The following is a 16,650-nucleotide window of genomic DNA, read 5'->3' on the forward strand; positions in this document are numbered from 1 at the left end:
TTGAGTTTTGGCAAGCCATCAAGGGCTGCATGACAGGCAGCCCAGGGCAGATTAATATTAATTTTCTACATTTTTTAGGGGCCCTGTGATCCGGATAGACTGGACTGGCAGGCCTCATGCAGCCTGTGGGCCACATTTTGCCCACCCCTGGGCAAGACCCTCTAGCCAGGAACCTCTGGTTTTAAGTTTCAGCAGGAACATTGGCACACCCCAGTAACAATCCCCAGCCTTGGCTGGAGCCAGCACCCAGTGCATCTGAGGAAGGCTTTAAAAAACCCTAAAATGTAGCAGTAGGGTGGGCCGCATTTTGCCCACCCCTGCTGTAGTGGCACCCTCTTGCTGAGGATAAAAGAGTAGACTCGTCGTTGCAGCATAGTTTTGTACTGAAAGCCAGTATAAGGAGCAGCAGATAGCTATAAAAACTGGTCTTTTCAAAGGAATCCAAATTCCCCAGGAGTTGAAAAGTAACTGTGAAAGTTCTAACTTTTTTTATTTAAAGAAATTGGATGAAATGGATGCAATATGAATAGTGAATTGCAGATAAAATTCGATTCCTTGCCTTTTAGTAGAAGGACAAAAGATAAGGAACATTGCCATGCTAAACAAGGGCCAGAATTTTCAAAAGCACTTACTCCTACCGGCACTCAACTGAGAAGAGCTTGGGTTGTTCTTGGAATGATATTGAAGACCCACGGCTCTTACTGATGTCACCTGGGTGGCAGTTGCTGAGCATTTCTGAAACTGCTGAGCAGTCAAAATTCGTGGTTGCTTCAGAAAATGTTGACCAGAGTGATGATGCCCTACCCTTTGCCTGTGCTGTTTAGTAAGTTACTTAAATAGGTGCCTAAATGGCAGTAAGTGACAATAGTGTGAGTCGGAAGGGGAAAAGGAAGTGGGGAAGGACAGTGGAGAAAGTAGTCATCTGTCATTGTGGCAGTCAGGCCTCAGCTGGCAGCTCCTTCGTGGAGCTCTCTCCACAGGCATATACCTGGCATGCTTCATGGACACCTCTGATACTGGCCCTTTCTGCCAGCAGAGGGAGACCCTGGTGCATGCCTACCTTGAATGTCCCAGGCTGTGGCAGTCAGGCCTTCAGGATTGTATATGCTTTGAAATTGACATGATTTATTATGTAATAAGAATGTTATAAGAACTGCATTCAGTTAATAACACATGCATTAAATTGAGACTTGATCCAAAGACCTGCAAATTTAAGGGAAGTTCTGGATCTGGAACTACATTTTGTGACTCAGGGTTTAATGTTAATTAAGGTAAATACAAATGAGAACCTGCCAGACCTTCTGCTTGAGCTTAGCTGGTGGCCAGTTTTGGCTTCACTCTCATTTCTGGAGGCTGCAGTATCCACATCTCAGTTGATGTAATTTTAGTTTCTGATGGTGAATCTTGTTCCAGTGGGTGCACCTACAAGAGACATTTACTGCACAGTTGACTAATTAACTGCAAAGTAAATGTCTCAGCATCTACACATACACCCATTTTAGGGCTCACAAAACTAATAAACTCTGCAGCAGAGTAGTACTTGTATTTTTCAGGCAGCCATGACAGTGTCTACGTGTGCACTGCTGTGCATTAAAAAACTCTGTAGCAGGGTAGTACTGGTAAAATACTTGTATTTTACCAGTATTACCCTGCTGCGGAGTTTTTTTTATGTGCAGCAGCACATATGTAGATACTGCCCTGTCTGGCTGGAGCCACCAGGTGCTTCAGCACAAGGCCTGCAGCCTGTGCACTGAGAAACCTGGGCCCCAGTCAGCCCTCCACCCCACCGCACGTGGTGGGGGAGCAATCAGTCAGCACACCCCTCCCGCCCCTGTCTCCATGTGTTGCCGAGCGGCTGCCTGGCACAGAGGCTGCCTGCAGGCTGGCTCCACTATGAAGCACCCTGTGCCCCAGCCAGCTGGGGCAGTGTCTACACATGTGCTGCTGTACACGAAAAAGCTTATTTGTGCATATTAATTGTGTGTGTAGACATGCCTAGTGAAAGGCACTGGCTTCAGAGCCTTGCATGCTTAAGTCATCTAGTTATTCACAGTACAACACAGGTAGCAGCAACCCAGAAACCCCCCACCAGATCTCTCCAGTATAGTTGGCATCTGATCCTAAACATGTTTAAACTGATAGCCTAAAGTTGAAAGAGTTTGCACATGCTGAATCATCCAGTCCTGTTCAGAGGAGCTGGGCTGCTTCTATGCCTGTACTGCTTTAGCGGTCTTAACTCTGGTTGCTCTGGTGTTCAGTTGATGCCCTTATGCTAACTAAACTGCTGATAAGATTTTCATTTGCTGAATAGAGACCCCAGCTGACTGGTAACTATTCCCACACAGTTGAGAATATTCTGAGTTGAATTTTTTTGGTTTCATTTAGTCTCTTATCCCCTGGATCTGAAATATAATTATTTAGATCCCTGTGTTCTAGAGAACATAGTAGATACATTTAAAAAAAATTAGATGCTAAATATGTACTAACTAATAGGGTGAAGGTACCATCAACTTGTCATAATAATTGAGCCCTTATCACATCGCTTATCATTCACTTCTGTGTCCAAAGAGCAAAGTACTGGTATTCTATATAGCAAAGTATAATCCTGTCTCTCATACTGTACGTTGACTGGTTTACAAACTCTAAAAAGGGTACTGTGAAAAACATCTGTCCAAAAAATTGAGGAATGGCAAAAATATCCACCATGGTAGAAGAGTGTGTGCCTGGTGTTCACACTTTTTGTTGTTGTGAAATTCTCATTGAGCTGGTAAAAAGTCATGTTTTATGAAAAGACAGATTATTTTCTGGTTTTCTGCTCTTTGGGTTAATCTCCCTCTAAATCTGTAGCTGAATGGCTACCCTTTACCAAGCAAGGCAGAACTGTGAGACTTTTTTTACCAGGCACAAGTGTTTTGTATGGATGACCCAGAAGAAACAGTTACTGCTATTCATTTCACACTCACCTTCACCCACCCACATCCCTCCTTCCCCAACTGCATCCAAAAGATAATGACTTTTTCATAAGATTTCATAATGTTGTGAAACCTTTATCTGGTTGTGACTGTTCCTGCTACAAAACAAGAGCGTAGGATTCCTTCATGTTTTGCTGTCTCCCCAGTAAATTTTCTATGGCACTGATCGCTTTGTTCCCAGATTATTAGTTTTATGGCACACACTTGTTAATTTTTCATTTTAACTGCCACAGAAAATGTAAACTTATTTAAAGCAGCTACTAGGGTACCAGAAATTCCAGTGTCTCCTTCATTTCCCCCGCCTCCCCAACCCTGTATCCCCACAGTTTCTACTGCCAAGTCCACCCTCTCTACCATTTGTCTAAAACGGGCAAGAAGGAGCAGGAAGAATAATGGGTGGATGGAGCTCTTCATGTTCCCCTGCTTTTCCACCAGAGATTGTACTCTGTGAACTCTATAGCTCGCCCCTCTGCCTTTTGATATCCTAATACTAAACAAGAAAGGTACCACAAGCTGTGGCAAGCCACTTTTGTGGTTATAAACTGCTTGTTCAGTGTCCTCTGTTCTCCACCCAATGCAGGCAGAGAGAGAGAGGTATTCAGCTGGTGAAGTGGGCGTTGGGGAGCAGGAAGCAGGAATTTATATCAGACCCATACTGCTGGTAGCATCTGGGTGACAGGTTTCTATCAGAATATGCCTAATTCCTCCTTTCCTTCTTCCCTTTCTCAGCTGTTTTGGTAAAGTTTGACTTCACAAACTTCTTGCAGCTAAATCCCCCATCCTTATCATTTATTATTATTTATAAACCTGTTTCTTTGCATCTGTGATACAGAAGGGGCTCTAGCAACCCCTGTGTTTCAGCTTTCAAATTCAATCTGTTCTGGATTAGACTATGCAAACAAGTCTTAATCTTCCAGGGAACTTTAATCCACCAGCTGGCTACAACCAGAATTTGATAATCAAGGTTTATTTAAAAAAAAAAAAAAAATCCCAAACCCTCTAAAAACCCTGCCTTAATGCGGATATATTTTCTGTGTCAATTTATGCAATTTTCTAGTTTGTTTTTCAAAACTTAGAGTTTTGTCTTCATTTCCTGTCATGTTTTTTGATTCCTGAGACAGCACCAAGTGCTCACTTCAAATATGAAATGGTTTTATTCAAGGAAATAAAGAATGCCCTAAAGCCTGATCTAAGTCATTAGATGTGGTTAAATACAGGGCTGGAAGCTGAGAAATCTGGGCTCTGTGAGACCTTGAACAAGTCATGTCAAGTCATATTGTAAAATGGGGATACTGCTTACTTGTCTCTCAAAAGTTGGTGTAGGTCTGATTCACTTTTGCTTGAAGGTCCACTGTGAGATATCAGTCATGTTTGTTTCCTTTAAGTAAAAAGTTATTGAGGAGAAAATTGTTCTCGCCAGTGAGGACTTGGAGTATGTGCAGGTTTGTGTGCGGCTATGCTGGGAGTTGCAGGGTAGAGGAGGAGGCCGGGCAGCATGCAGACTAGGGGTGGGCACAACGGCAAATCCAGCCGGTGGCTGGACTCCATTTCCCAGCAGCCCCTGCCCGCATCGCTTCAGCCCGCTTCCAGGGAAACCCCAGCAGTGGCGGGGCCAGGGTTTCCATGGAGACTGGCTCCAGCAGCACTGGCAAGGTGTACAGCTGGGTGGGAAGCTGCTCCAGGGCCAGGGTTGGGATTTTATGGCAGTAACAGCAGAGTTTGGAGCCGGGGCAGTGCCAAAATCTGCTGCCTGCACACCCTTGCCCAGGGCATATGGGCGGCAGATCGCAGCGGCTCCAGACTACGCTACCACAAGATCCCAGCCCTGGAGCAGCTCCCTGCCCAGCTGCGCGCCCTGCCAGCCCTGATGAGGTCCATCTGGTCTCCATGGAAACCCTGGCTCTGCTGTTGCTGGGGTCTCCATGGAAACCAGTTGCAGTGATGTAGGCAGGGACTGCTGGGAAATGGAGTCCACTGCAGGCTCAATCTGGCCTGTGGCCCGGATTTTGCCTGCCTCTGATATAGACTATTATCCCTGCCAGCTGCAAGAGTGGCTCAAATTGTGGTTAGTTATCTTTCCTATCTCCCTTGTTTGATGTGCTCTGTCTCTTGCATGTCTCAGGGTTAGGCTTTAACATTGTTGGAGGGACGGATCAGCCGTACTTGCCCAACGACAATGGCATCTATGTCAGCCGGATCAAAGAAAATGGGGCTGCTGCTGTGGATGGCCGATTACAAGAGGGGGACAAAATTTTAGCGGTAAGCCCTTCTCTTCCATCCTCTTTTATACCTTGTCTCTCTTCTTACCTAGCAGTTCTGTGTCAGAGGTCTCCTGTTCAAAGCAGTTCATTGAGAAAAGTGGTTCAGTACAATCCATTCTTTTTTGCCAGTCATGGCAGTTTATTAATTTGTGCACTTTTGTTTCTGCCAGCCAATGCTAAACAGGAATATTCTTCATGATTTTTCTCAGCATATCCTATAGTGGGTAGGTGGAACCTTTTCAGATTTGGGTTAGCTACGGACTTGTCTTCACTTGGATATGAAGTTGTGATCTCAAGGAGCTGTATTAACAAACTTATGAGACATGGCTTTACAGGCCATTATAGATAGGGAACAGCTCTGGGTAAGCTCAAGAGCAGTGAGTCTCAGCTCGGGTGTGCAAGATCTTTCGACGGGTGCCAGGAAGTCTGAGGAGATAAGTAGATAAGTGCAGGACTTGTCCCTGCCTGCCCAATTCCCCTTTCCCACTGCCTAGCGCCTCAGCAAGGAGGTGAGCACTGCAAGGAGCTAAAAATTAGTTTTTGAAACTGGGTGCCAGTCCATGCACAAAAGTTATGGAAGGGTGCCTCAAGTCCAAATAGGTTGAGAACCACTGCACAAATTCATTTATGCAATTAACATGCTGCCCTTTCCACCAAAGGTACTGGGAGGCTTACAATAGCAAATTTTAAACACTGACCTACTAAGCAATGTCTCAGCCTAGCTTTGTTTGCTAAATACTTCCCCAAGTAGGAAAGTCTCACAGTGCTTCCAAAACATGTCCAGGCTTGGGCTCTGGTGGGTCTCGAGGAGGGAGTTCCAGAGCTGGAGAGTAATTACTGAGAACGACTTCCCATGTTTGTTACCAACCAGACTTGCAATAGCGATAGTACTTGCAGGAGGTTGCTCTCGGCTGAACTTGGGGGTTGCAGTGGGGCACAAGAGACAAGGCTGTCCTTCAAGTATGTACGGCCCAGACCATATAAGGCCTTCTAGGTCAAATCCAGTATCTTAGATTGTGCCCAGAAAGCTATTGGAAACCAGTGCAGATGCTGGAGGATTGGAGTTATGTGCTCTTGGCACCCCACCCCCATCCGAAAGTAGGCTGTCATGTTTCACCAACTGCAGCTTTCGGACATTTTTCAAAGGCAGCCCTATGTAGCGCACACTGCAATAGTCTAGCCTTGAGAGTATGAAGTCATGGATGGTGGTGTCCACTGGCCAGATCTGAATCTGAAAGAAAGGGTCGCAGCCTTCTCACCAGACAGAATTGGTCAAAGGGGCTCCTAGCCACGGCTGCCACCTGAAGACCCAGGAGCACCCCAAGCTTGCAAACATGAGTGACAAGGGGAGGCTGAACCCCATCACTGATAGGTGTTCCAATCCCCACCCAAGGCAAGTGCTTTGCCCACCACCATCACCTCAGTTTTGTCCAGATTCATTTTCAGTTGGTTCTCCCTGCATCCAGTAGGGAGACTCGGGGGCCAGGCTCAGAAGGGAAGGAGAGGTGGAGCTGAGTGTCATCAGCATGCTGATGGCACTTCACTCCAAATCTCCACATAATCTCACCCAGCAGTTTCATATACACTTTGAACAGGAGGGGTGAGAAGATAAAAACCCTGGGCGACCCTATAGGAAGGGTCCTGAGGGGATGATAGACACTCACCTGTCACCACCCTCTGGACCCTCCCTGCTAGTACCACTTATGAAGACTTAAAAGGGTTTAAAATAACCAGGCCTAAATTCTCTTCACACGTTGATATTATACTATTGTAATTCTACATAAATTTAATAGAGTTACTTCTGATTTATACTGATGTAAATGAGAAAAAACAGTCTCTTTATCTCCAGGTTGCTTTCCCATTTATGCTGGTCAGTGGAGTAAAGAAGATTACAGCACTAACTGCTTTGCTCAGGAGAATCTGAGCTTCCTATTGAGCCATAAAAGATTGAAGTGTAGTACATCAAAAGTAATTTAGGCTCTTTCTCCTCAACAGAATTATGTAAAACGGTGGCTTGGATGTTGTCTTCTAGTATTGTCAGTCATACAAAACAATCTGTTTAAACAAGCAGTGATATGCACAAGTATCTGCTGATAATCTATCATACGCACATTTTTAAAATTCATGTGTTAATCTTTCCCATATAAAGCATTTGCAGGCTCTATAAATAAATTAAGAGTGACTTGTGTAAGATGGAGTCTGACTATTGATCCAAAGAGTGATATAAAGTTAAAATGAGGGAAGCTGTATTACTTTATCCTGGCAGGATAATAATTTTGTGTGCATGTATTTGAAGCATGTAAATGCCAAAAAGAGGAGGAAGGGGTTAGTGTGATCTAAGAACAACAGTACATAATAGGGCAAAAGAAATTTTACGTGGAATAGCAGAAAATATGTTCGATGTAACCTGGCTATGAAATGTTCTTCAGTGAGAAATAATGGATTTCTGTTATTGTAATAACTTACTAGACAGGGCTGGACAGCACCCAATTGTAGAGATCCATCTAGCTTTATTCCATGGGTTGCATTTGCCTTTGTCTAGCCCAAGGGTGCTCAGCCCCCAGGCTGCGGGCCAAATACAGCTTCTGGAGCTATTGCATCTGGCCTACAGAGCTCCCCATGAGGAGGGAAATTTGGTGGCAGGGGAACGGTGGCCATTAATACCGTCACCTCTCACCCCCTTGCCAAACTCCCAGACCCCATCTGCTCTGCCAGTTGCAGCTGGGCTGAGCCTCCTCCCCTGCATCTGGATTGGGGCTGGCTCACACCCCTTTTTCCCCGCAGGGCCAAGCCATGCTGCCTTTTTCCCCTTGGGGTCAAGCCACATCCTGTGGAGCTGGGCTGTGGCTAGGCTGCCCCACGCCCCCCTCCCCATAGCCAGATGGTGCCCATCGCGTTGGCCCCGGTGCCAGATTGGGACCACCAGCAGGATCCGGCCCATGGACAGACAGAACACTGCCAATCCAACCCACTGGTGAAAGGGTTGAGTATCCCTGGTCTAGCCTGTTAATTAAAAATTATCCAGTGTTCATGCCTTATACTTAATAAAAGAGCATCATTATCCTATGATGACCAATAAAAGGTTTGAGGCAAGGCAACTGAAAATGAAAGCTTTTATTTTTGATTACATGCTTGATCTGTAAATCTGTAAATGATCATCCATTAAGCATGAATGTATCCTACAGTCAAGTATTTGGCAATACCTGTCTCAGATATCCATGTGCACATTTTTAAATGGGGCAAATGCTAACATGTCTAATTGATTTATCAAATCCTTAGTGCATATCTTTTTTACATCCTTAAAACGTTTTGTTTAAATTGCATCTCTCCTAAAAAATATTTAAGAATTGGCCAGGACAGATTTACTATATCATATTCTGCTTTTGATTCTCTTTACAGAAATTTGCAATCCTCTTTTAATTTTTTTCCCTTAAGACTTTTGTTTAGATACCTAACTTATACTGTGGCGGCACTACAAAGTCCACCAGTTATTAGAATCACAGCAGTCAGAACACCTCTGATTTTAATAAAGGAAGCAAAGTAAAAAGTCCATGCAGACGCCTGTTGAAAAACTTGACAGTTTTGATGCTTCATTAGATTTTATTCATTTATTACAATACAATTTAAACAATAAATACTACAGGCCAGCAGACTTTGACATCTAACATTTACATCTGTTGCCTAAAATACTCATGTAAAATTTCCTGCCACTGTCATTTTCAGGAACTCTGAGACTTCCTTTTCTAACATATTTTTTGTTGTCCTCTGTTGTGCTGTCACCTTTGCTCCCAAGCCTCTGGAAAACTAACGTGTACAGGAAGGCTGTTGTCTTGCTTCAATTTTTTCACATTTTTCACAGACTAGATGTGCTTTTGGCTTGTGTCGCTCTTGGATCTTATCAATAATGTCTTGCTTGCTGATTTCTGCAGTGACCATCAGTTCCTTTGTCAAAGGCCACCATTTTTTTAAAGGTTTGAAGTGGCCTTCTTCCAGATGGAGAATTGTTTTTTACTTCCTCACCTACTTGAGTCATGCTGGCAATTCCTGCCTTGAAGTAATGACAGATGGTGTCAGCTTTAACAGTGTCCCAGTGACTTTGCTTTTGAAAAGGCTTCAGAAGCGCTAGTTCTTGGACGTGCCACAGCCAGTGCCTTGAGTTTAATTGAATATTGCAATTACTTTGTCACAAATATGTTAGTGTATGCTCTTGATGCTTTGTATGATGTCTTGATTGGGAATCTGTATGACTGAGGTAGTGTTGACAGGAAAAATAGTAAATATTCTGCAATACAACATTTGACAGGTGCCCAGAAGGATTATCCAGCAACAGAACAATCTTCCAAACCTTTTTCACACGTTCATGGTGCCATTCATTTAGGAATTTCTCGAGGCTTGAGCTTGTCATCTGTACATTTTTGCTTGCTCTTTAGTCAGTGGGTAGTGCTTACCCCATGAGAACATTGTGGAGTCTTGCTCTTCCTTCTGACTTACTAGGGTTTTGTGTTTTTTTTTAATGCCTAATATTGCAAATCAGAAGCACAGTAATGCCATCTTTCTGCTTCTTTCCACCATTAACAAGCATACATTTGAAAAGAAAAGTCTGATTTGTAGGGTGCTCATACTTCCCATTTTTGCTTAGGAATGTCCCATTTTAAACATCTCCTTGCTATTCCACCTTAAACATCACACATAGTAGGAGGCATGATTGTGGGATCATGCATTAGATCCAGTTGCTTTTTATTGCTGGTGAATTGGCAAGAAGCAGGCACCCACGTCTGAGGCTGCAGGGGCCATGTACAGCCAGGACCGAGAGACCCCATCAACCATGGGATTCTGGGTCCCAGCTGCATGTGAGGTGCAGCCAGGACCAAGAGCCCTGTGTGAGCCCAGAGATTTCATGCATCCCCAAATCCATGGTGGCCACAATCCCTAGAGCTCCAGGCTTGCACCCCTGTGGTTGGAGCCCTGTCAGCTGATGGGCTTGTAGCTGCAAGGGAGGCCCTGCCACACTTGCAAATTAAAGCTCAATAGTAACCATCTATAAAGTTAGTACACATTTTCAATGTCTAACTGTATAGCTGGTTGGAGCATTGAGCATGTGTTAGCTACTTCGCACATGTAGCTGGTCTCAAGGTAACTGCACAATTCACCAGTTAATTGCATGATACCTGTAATGTGCAGAGGGGACCTGTTTAGTCAAATTAACTCTTTTGTTCTTTTTTAGTGGGATTTGTGGGACTGATGTTTAAAAATGGAACTATCCTGGCAAAAAGGCATGACTTTCAATCCCCCTTCCCCTCCCATCTCCCTCTGTTCTCCAGTGCTCTGTACTTCCCCTCTACTCTCCAATACGCTCAGCTGATAATTGAGCTTAGAGACAATGGCGTCTCCTAGCTTGGAACTAGGGAAATATGATCACCTTAGTGATTAGACATTGCTTTGGAGGGGAAAAAAAAGCTAGTTTCATCTGTGCTGAAAATCTTGTCAGCACAATACTCTTGCAGCAATTTGGGCAAAACCTGTGGCACCTTCTTTCCACTGACATTGCATTGGCATTCTGCTTCTTCAGCATGCTGCCATGTCTTTCCTTTTACCTACTCAGCTGTCAGTGGGCTTAAAATTAGTATAACCTGTCATCGTTGTCGGGCTTCTTGCCTTCTTGACAAGGATTCAGCAGGTGATTAATGCTTTGTGGTGTTGTGCATGTGTAAACCAAAGAGATTTCAGTTTCTTTTCCCCACTCTTGTGTTCATAGTTAGCACTGAGGTTCCCATGGTCAGTGTTTAAACCTTTTTGCTTTAAAACTTTGCTGAGAATCAAATGAGACATGCCTAACTTCATTGCTGCCTCCTTTTGACAACACTTTCTCAGCTTCTGGTTACTCCCTCAGTAGAGTTAAGCACTCTCAAAAAAAAAAAAAAAAAAGATGTTAGCTGGTCAGCACTGTGATGCATCACACATGCTCAGTAGTCACAGGTTGTTGTGTAGCAACTTAGTTGTACAGTGAACATGCTCACACAGGCAGTTTGAACTGACTTGATTCTAGCAGAAGGCAGGGTAGATTTGCACTTTACAGACTAACTAAACTATATGTTATATATGTATATATTTGGTGTACATACACAAACACGCACTTGTATAACATAAGCTTTTGTGAGCCTAAGATCACTTTATCAGATGCTGCCATGAAAGCTTATGCTAATATATATAATCTCTGATTTATGTAGTCTACAAAGTGCAAATTTACCCTGCCTTCTGCCTTGCTTCAGACTAACATAGCTAACCACCTGTCTCTTAATTCCAATGACCAGTGGAGAAAAGGCTTGGATGTATAGATTATAGTTTAAGACTGATTCCTATAAGCAGCTGATTTGATAAAATGAGACACTCACAAGCAGTAGAGCATGTGTGTAGTACAATGCTTCTCGTGTTGGTTTTGGAGTTTTGATTCTAATATTTGGCCCTTTATTAAGCAACAGTCTAATAACCAGGAGACCTTGTAATATTAGCTGTGTCAGCTATATCTTTTTACCTTTTGGGTCCCTTAGGAAAATGAATGACTCCACAAGAACCAATGTTGACAGAGCTAGTCCATTCTAACCTGGTTTTGCTCCCATGCAACTTTCTCATCAGCTTTCTCATGCTTCATCTGAAGCCAAACATGAATATATTTGCAAAGTTGGAGGAAAAGTTTTCTGCTTTGCCAATAAGAAAAATGTCTTTTTAAATTGTTAATGTAAAAAACAGTTCAGGATCACTTGGATTAGCGTCTAAATGTTGTGCTTGTCCTGGGGGTTTGACCTGAATCAGAACAGACACAGCACAGTCATTTGGACATGTAGCCCTTCTAAGGTGCATTGCTGCTTCTCTGCCACTAGGTGGCCAGCAAGAGCACACAGCCCAGCCAGCTTGTCCCAAGAATAACAGGAACCCGCAGGTGCACCCAGCCGTGTCCTGGGACAAGTATTAGCATGTTTTATTCCACATACTTCAGAGGGACTTGAAGCAGGACAGTGGACATGAGTGTCTGTTGGATTCTGATATACTTGCCCTGCATTGTGCTTAATGTTTATTAGATCCTGTACCATCATCCAAAAATAGCCTTTCCACCTGACGTTGCTTTATTTTTTCAAAAGGTAAAAATAATTCACAGTGGCACCTAGTTGTTTGAGGCACTCAAGTAAACCTGGCTAGGAGAAGCTGGGTAAGAAAGGTAGGCTCTTAAGCAGGTAATTCATAGCAGGAAGCGTAATATAATTTAGGTAAAAGGCTTTGGATAAATATGATTGTATTGTCTATGTCCCTTTATCCACTCTGTGTATCAGAATAAAAGGTGAGACCAAGCTTCAAAGTTCAGAACCAGCTCCAAACTCCTAATGGCTTGGCAATGTTTTGATCTGGGATTTTGGGTTGAGATCATTTCTCACAGGATCATATCAAAGCTCTATTTAATTGTTTAGTGACAGTGTGAATAGTACCCTCTTCCTTTCATTAGATTTCCCAGGTAGAATAATGTTGGCCACCTAAACTGTTTCCTGTTCCCTTGTCCAGTCTGTCCAAGAGTTGATTTCTGATCTCACAGCTACTGGTTCTTCCTTGTGTTCCTTTGTTAGATCAATGGCAGGGACCTGAAGGACTTGCAGCACCAGGAGGCTGTGGACTTTTTCAGGAATGCAGGCAATGACGTGTCTCTGAAAGTTCAGCACAGGGTATGTATAACAAGCTTCAAAGGGGTGACCTGAATTCTTATGTATCCCTCCTTCCTCTTTCCTCTGTGGAAGAAAGAACAGAATTCCCAGGGATTCAATGTGAACAATGTGTGCAGGGTTTCCTTGGTTTGGGTTTTCTTATGTTTATGAATGGCCCCTTCTAGGAGGCCCTCACCAAGTAACCAAGCACCAGCAGTATCTCTATATAATATTACTATTTTCTAGTAGCACTTGGGATGGGAGAGAGAGGGTTTGGAGTCCGTCTTCACCCTTTTCTGTTGTGTAAGAGACGCACTATTTCACGGTGTGGGCAGATGAAATCCCAAGTCCCCTCCTACACCTAAATCTCCAGTTTTATGTTGTTGCTGGGTAGAAGAAAGCAAGATGTTTAGAGAAGTGGTTGACACCGTACATGTCAGTCTTGGCTAGGAGGCTAAAGACTGATGGGACCCTAGAAGAGAACACTTACAGGCCATCCCTTCATCTTAGGGGTGAGGCACATTTGCAAGGCAGTGTGGAGGAAGCTTACAGTGCTGGTATTTTTATACCCTTGGTCTGGAGGTAAAGGGAAGGTATCTAGAAGCCACTGCTGTTAGTGTGGCCCTTCTCACAGTCCTAGAATTCATAATAGAAATGCCAACCCAACCTGAACCAGTGCTGGGGAAAGTCTTTGAAGAAATATGTGGATAGGTCATGCCGAGATCCCCTCACCCTGTGCAAATATAAAAGGGGAATCCAACATAGGCCTCTTCCTGGCAAATGAACATGTTGGAGATAATGTATTGATGCCTAGAGAGGGAGTGTTTAATGCACTTTTCCTAATCTGTGTATCACTACGCTCTGCTGCATGGGATTTAACCTGCTCCAGCTGTCCTCTCTGCATAGTCCCTTGCTTATGCAGGGATATAAAAGCATTTAATGCTGCTTGTAGTTAATGGAAGGTTTCCTTTGGCACAAGCTGTAGTGGTGCCTTTTGAAGCAGAGTTCCATGTTCTGGACCTCCTGTGCCTCAGATGTACAATACAAGTGGATGGCATGTTGTACATGCTTACAGAAGCACTTATTCATTATCACATAGTATTGCTGTCTCTCCTGGAGTGAGGGACATCTCTCTAACACTGGTACTTTTTTCTCCATTATAGCTGCAGCCACAGAATGGCTCAGTGGGTCATAGAGGAGATGGAGAGCCAGGTGGTATTCCCTTAGCTGCCATTTTGGTGCCAGGTTTGGCACTAGCAGTGGCTGCAGCGTGGCTCTTCCTCAGATATCGACAGCGGATGTGAAAAGTTCACCCTCCAAAGATCTCTGCATATTTTCCACATCTATGATATAATTTAAAGAACAAGAATCAACTGTTTTTTTCCTGGACTGACATCGGAAAGGGTTATTGCCTATCATAAAGTTGCTGCTGATGTTCACTATGTTTTTTTTTTCTTGTGGGATAGATAGAGTAGGATGAAAGTAAGAGATGAGTAGCATGATTGTGTGTAAAGTGGGATGTGCCATTTCTCCCTAATCCCATGGAAGTGTTGCGACCCCCTTTCTTTTGCACCCTGAATGTTCAAATACTTTCACTTATTCCCTATTTTAATATGTGACTTCTAGGTGGGGAGGGTTGGTAGGGCTGGGGTGTGTTTTTTAAAACAAAACTTTTATTTTAGAGTTCTTCTTGTTCTTTAAATTTTACAGCCAACAGTCCCTGTCCCTGCATCAAGGATGAAGAGAAACAATATGCAGGCTGTCTTGTTTTATTCCTTCCTTTTTAGGGGAGGGGGCGGGAGGTGGGCTTGCTAACTAAATGCCTTAGAGAAATATGTACAGTCTTACCTGTGAATTCACAGCTAAAGTTCTCAGTGCAGTTGCTAGTTAAAGCAAATATGCAATGTGCATGTGTGTTATACTGGCCCAGGAAAGGCAGGAGGTAGTATGGCAGGGTAGGAGAAGAGGAGAGCAACTGAGAGAGCTCCAGAGAGAAAAGCCAAAGAATTGCAAAAGGAGACTTTCTGCCAAGTCCTAGCATACTGGAAGAAGAGAGACTCCCAATGGGATCACAGATCTAATCAATGGGAAGTGATGTCATGAAATAGAAGCTGCATGGGTTTCTAAAGCAGAGGTTAAGCAACAGCATGTTATTCCACAGAGCTACCTGAAGCACTTATCTTCCATGTTAAACAGAGAGAGGTTGTGTGCGTGGTTTGTGCCTGAAGGAAGTGTCATATTACATAGTATCTTTCTGTAATAGCAGCTGGTTTGCTGTCTTCAGAATTCCTTCAAAGACTTTAAAATGAAGTCAAAGACTTTATAGAGGGAAGTCATCCATAATATTGGTCCATACAGGCTACTGCTTGTTTGAAGAGGCTGTGATAAGGCTTCTGGGAGTGGAAAAGGAAGATGTACAATCATGACAGATATTCTGTTAGTACACTAAATGTTTTTAAGGGAGAGCTGACAGATTTAGGAACAACAACACATTTGCAAGAAGCACCCCATTACTTTCCATAAAAAAAGAATACTGAAACTTGGATGGGTGTTTAACAGGCTACTACTTTTATCATAATCTTAAGGGAGTGAGGGAACAAGGGCAACACCATTATTTCAACACAGAGTAAAGCTGGATTGTACTTATAGGAGCCAGGCAGAGGAGAATAGGCAGAGATGTGTCAGTGTCCCAAGGTGCTTTGATTCTTTTGGATGGGCTGTAGGACAAAGCACATCTAGATGCTGGGTGGAATCTCTCAAACACACTTCTTGAGACGTGGTACCTGGAAGAAGAGCATGAACCAGAGTCAGATGATGAGAGAATTTAGTAAATAAGACTGAAGGGAGAGACCATCTCTGTGGGAAGGGTGGAACTGACTTTCATCTGCAGGACTTTAACTCCTCACTATGATTGTTCTGTTTGAAATCTTCCTGCTGACCTGAATTCATTGGAGTGAAGCCTGTTTCTCTTATATCCAAGGAAGAACATTGTTTAGTACTTGTAAAAGAGAAGTGATATGTGTCTGGTCTATATGATGCCAAAAAAATCAGATGCAATATATATTATGTAATATTATAAAAGCCTTAGTCTGTCTGTCTGTCTGTCCATAACACCTTATTCGCATTCTGACAGGCTGGCAAACAGGCAATCGGAGCGCTCCAAAAGTGTTCGGCCAGAAGATGGTGCAGCGGAGTGCCGCCATGACAGTGGGGACACGGGGGCTGGCCTCGGCCCCCCCGTTCCCTGCAGGCAGCAGTGACAGAGGAGGGTGGGGAGAGCAGGCCCAGCCCTGAAGTGGTAGGGGAGGGGGCGGGATTGGCCTGGGCCTCGGCCCCGGCCCTGGTCCCAGCCCCGAGGCAGTGGGTGGGGAGGATGTGGGGACCCGGCATGCCTGACCAGACAAGAAGCGCGGAGGGAGGGACAGAGCCGACAGGCCCCAACACAAGCCAATGGGGAGTGGGGGGGGCACAGTGGTGGTGCTCCACTGCTACTGCACCCCGACAACTGCCCCAAAGGTGGGCGGGGCAGTGAGGGGAGGGGGAGCAGACCCTTTCGCCCCCTCCCCAACCAGACAAGAAGTGGGGGCAGGGCTAGATGTGGGACTCTGTGCCTGCCCACCATGGGGAACGCAGTGCTCCTGCCCCGCACCACCAAAAGTCCCCAAGGAGTGGCAGAGGGCATGGTGATGGCACCCTGCCACCACCACTGGGCCCTGCCAACAGCTGGGA

The 16,650-nt window shown here is 44.4% G+C and overlaps 1 protein-coding gene across 1 annotated transcript in view; it reads left to right on the forward strand.

Annotated features, from left to right (window-relative positions):
- LOC109298835 (synaptojanin-2-binding protein-like) overlaps window positions 1–16,015 on the forward strand; it is a 30,093-nt gene extending 14,078 nt beyond the window's left edge. Inside the window, exons 2-4 of the mRNA XM_019519147.1 lie at window positions 5,095–5,231; window positions 12,847–12,942; window positions 14,085–16,015. Coding sequence (XP_019374692.1) covers window positions 5,095–5,231; window positions 12,847–12,942; window positions 14,085–14,225 — 374 coding nt within the window. The 3' untranslated portion in view covers window positions 14,226–16,015. The remainder of the gene's footprint in view (window positions 1–5,094; window positions 5,232–12,846; window positions 12,943–14,084) is intronic.
- Window positions 16,016–16,650: the final 635 nt, after the last annotated feature.

This window comes from Gavialis gangeticus, unplaced genomic scaffold (assembly GCF_001723915.1).
Source record: "Gavialis gangeticus isolate Ggan-Ray unplaced genomic scaffold, GavGan_comp1, whole genome shotgun sequence".
Taxonomy (NCBI): Eukaryota; Metazoa; Chordata; order Crocodylia; family Gavialidae; genus Gavialis; species Gavialis gangeticus.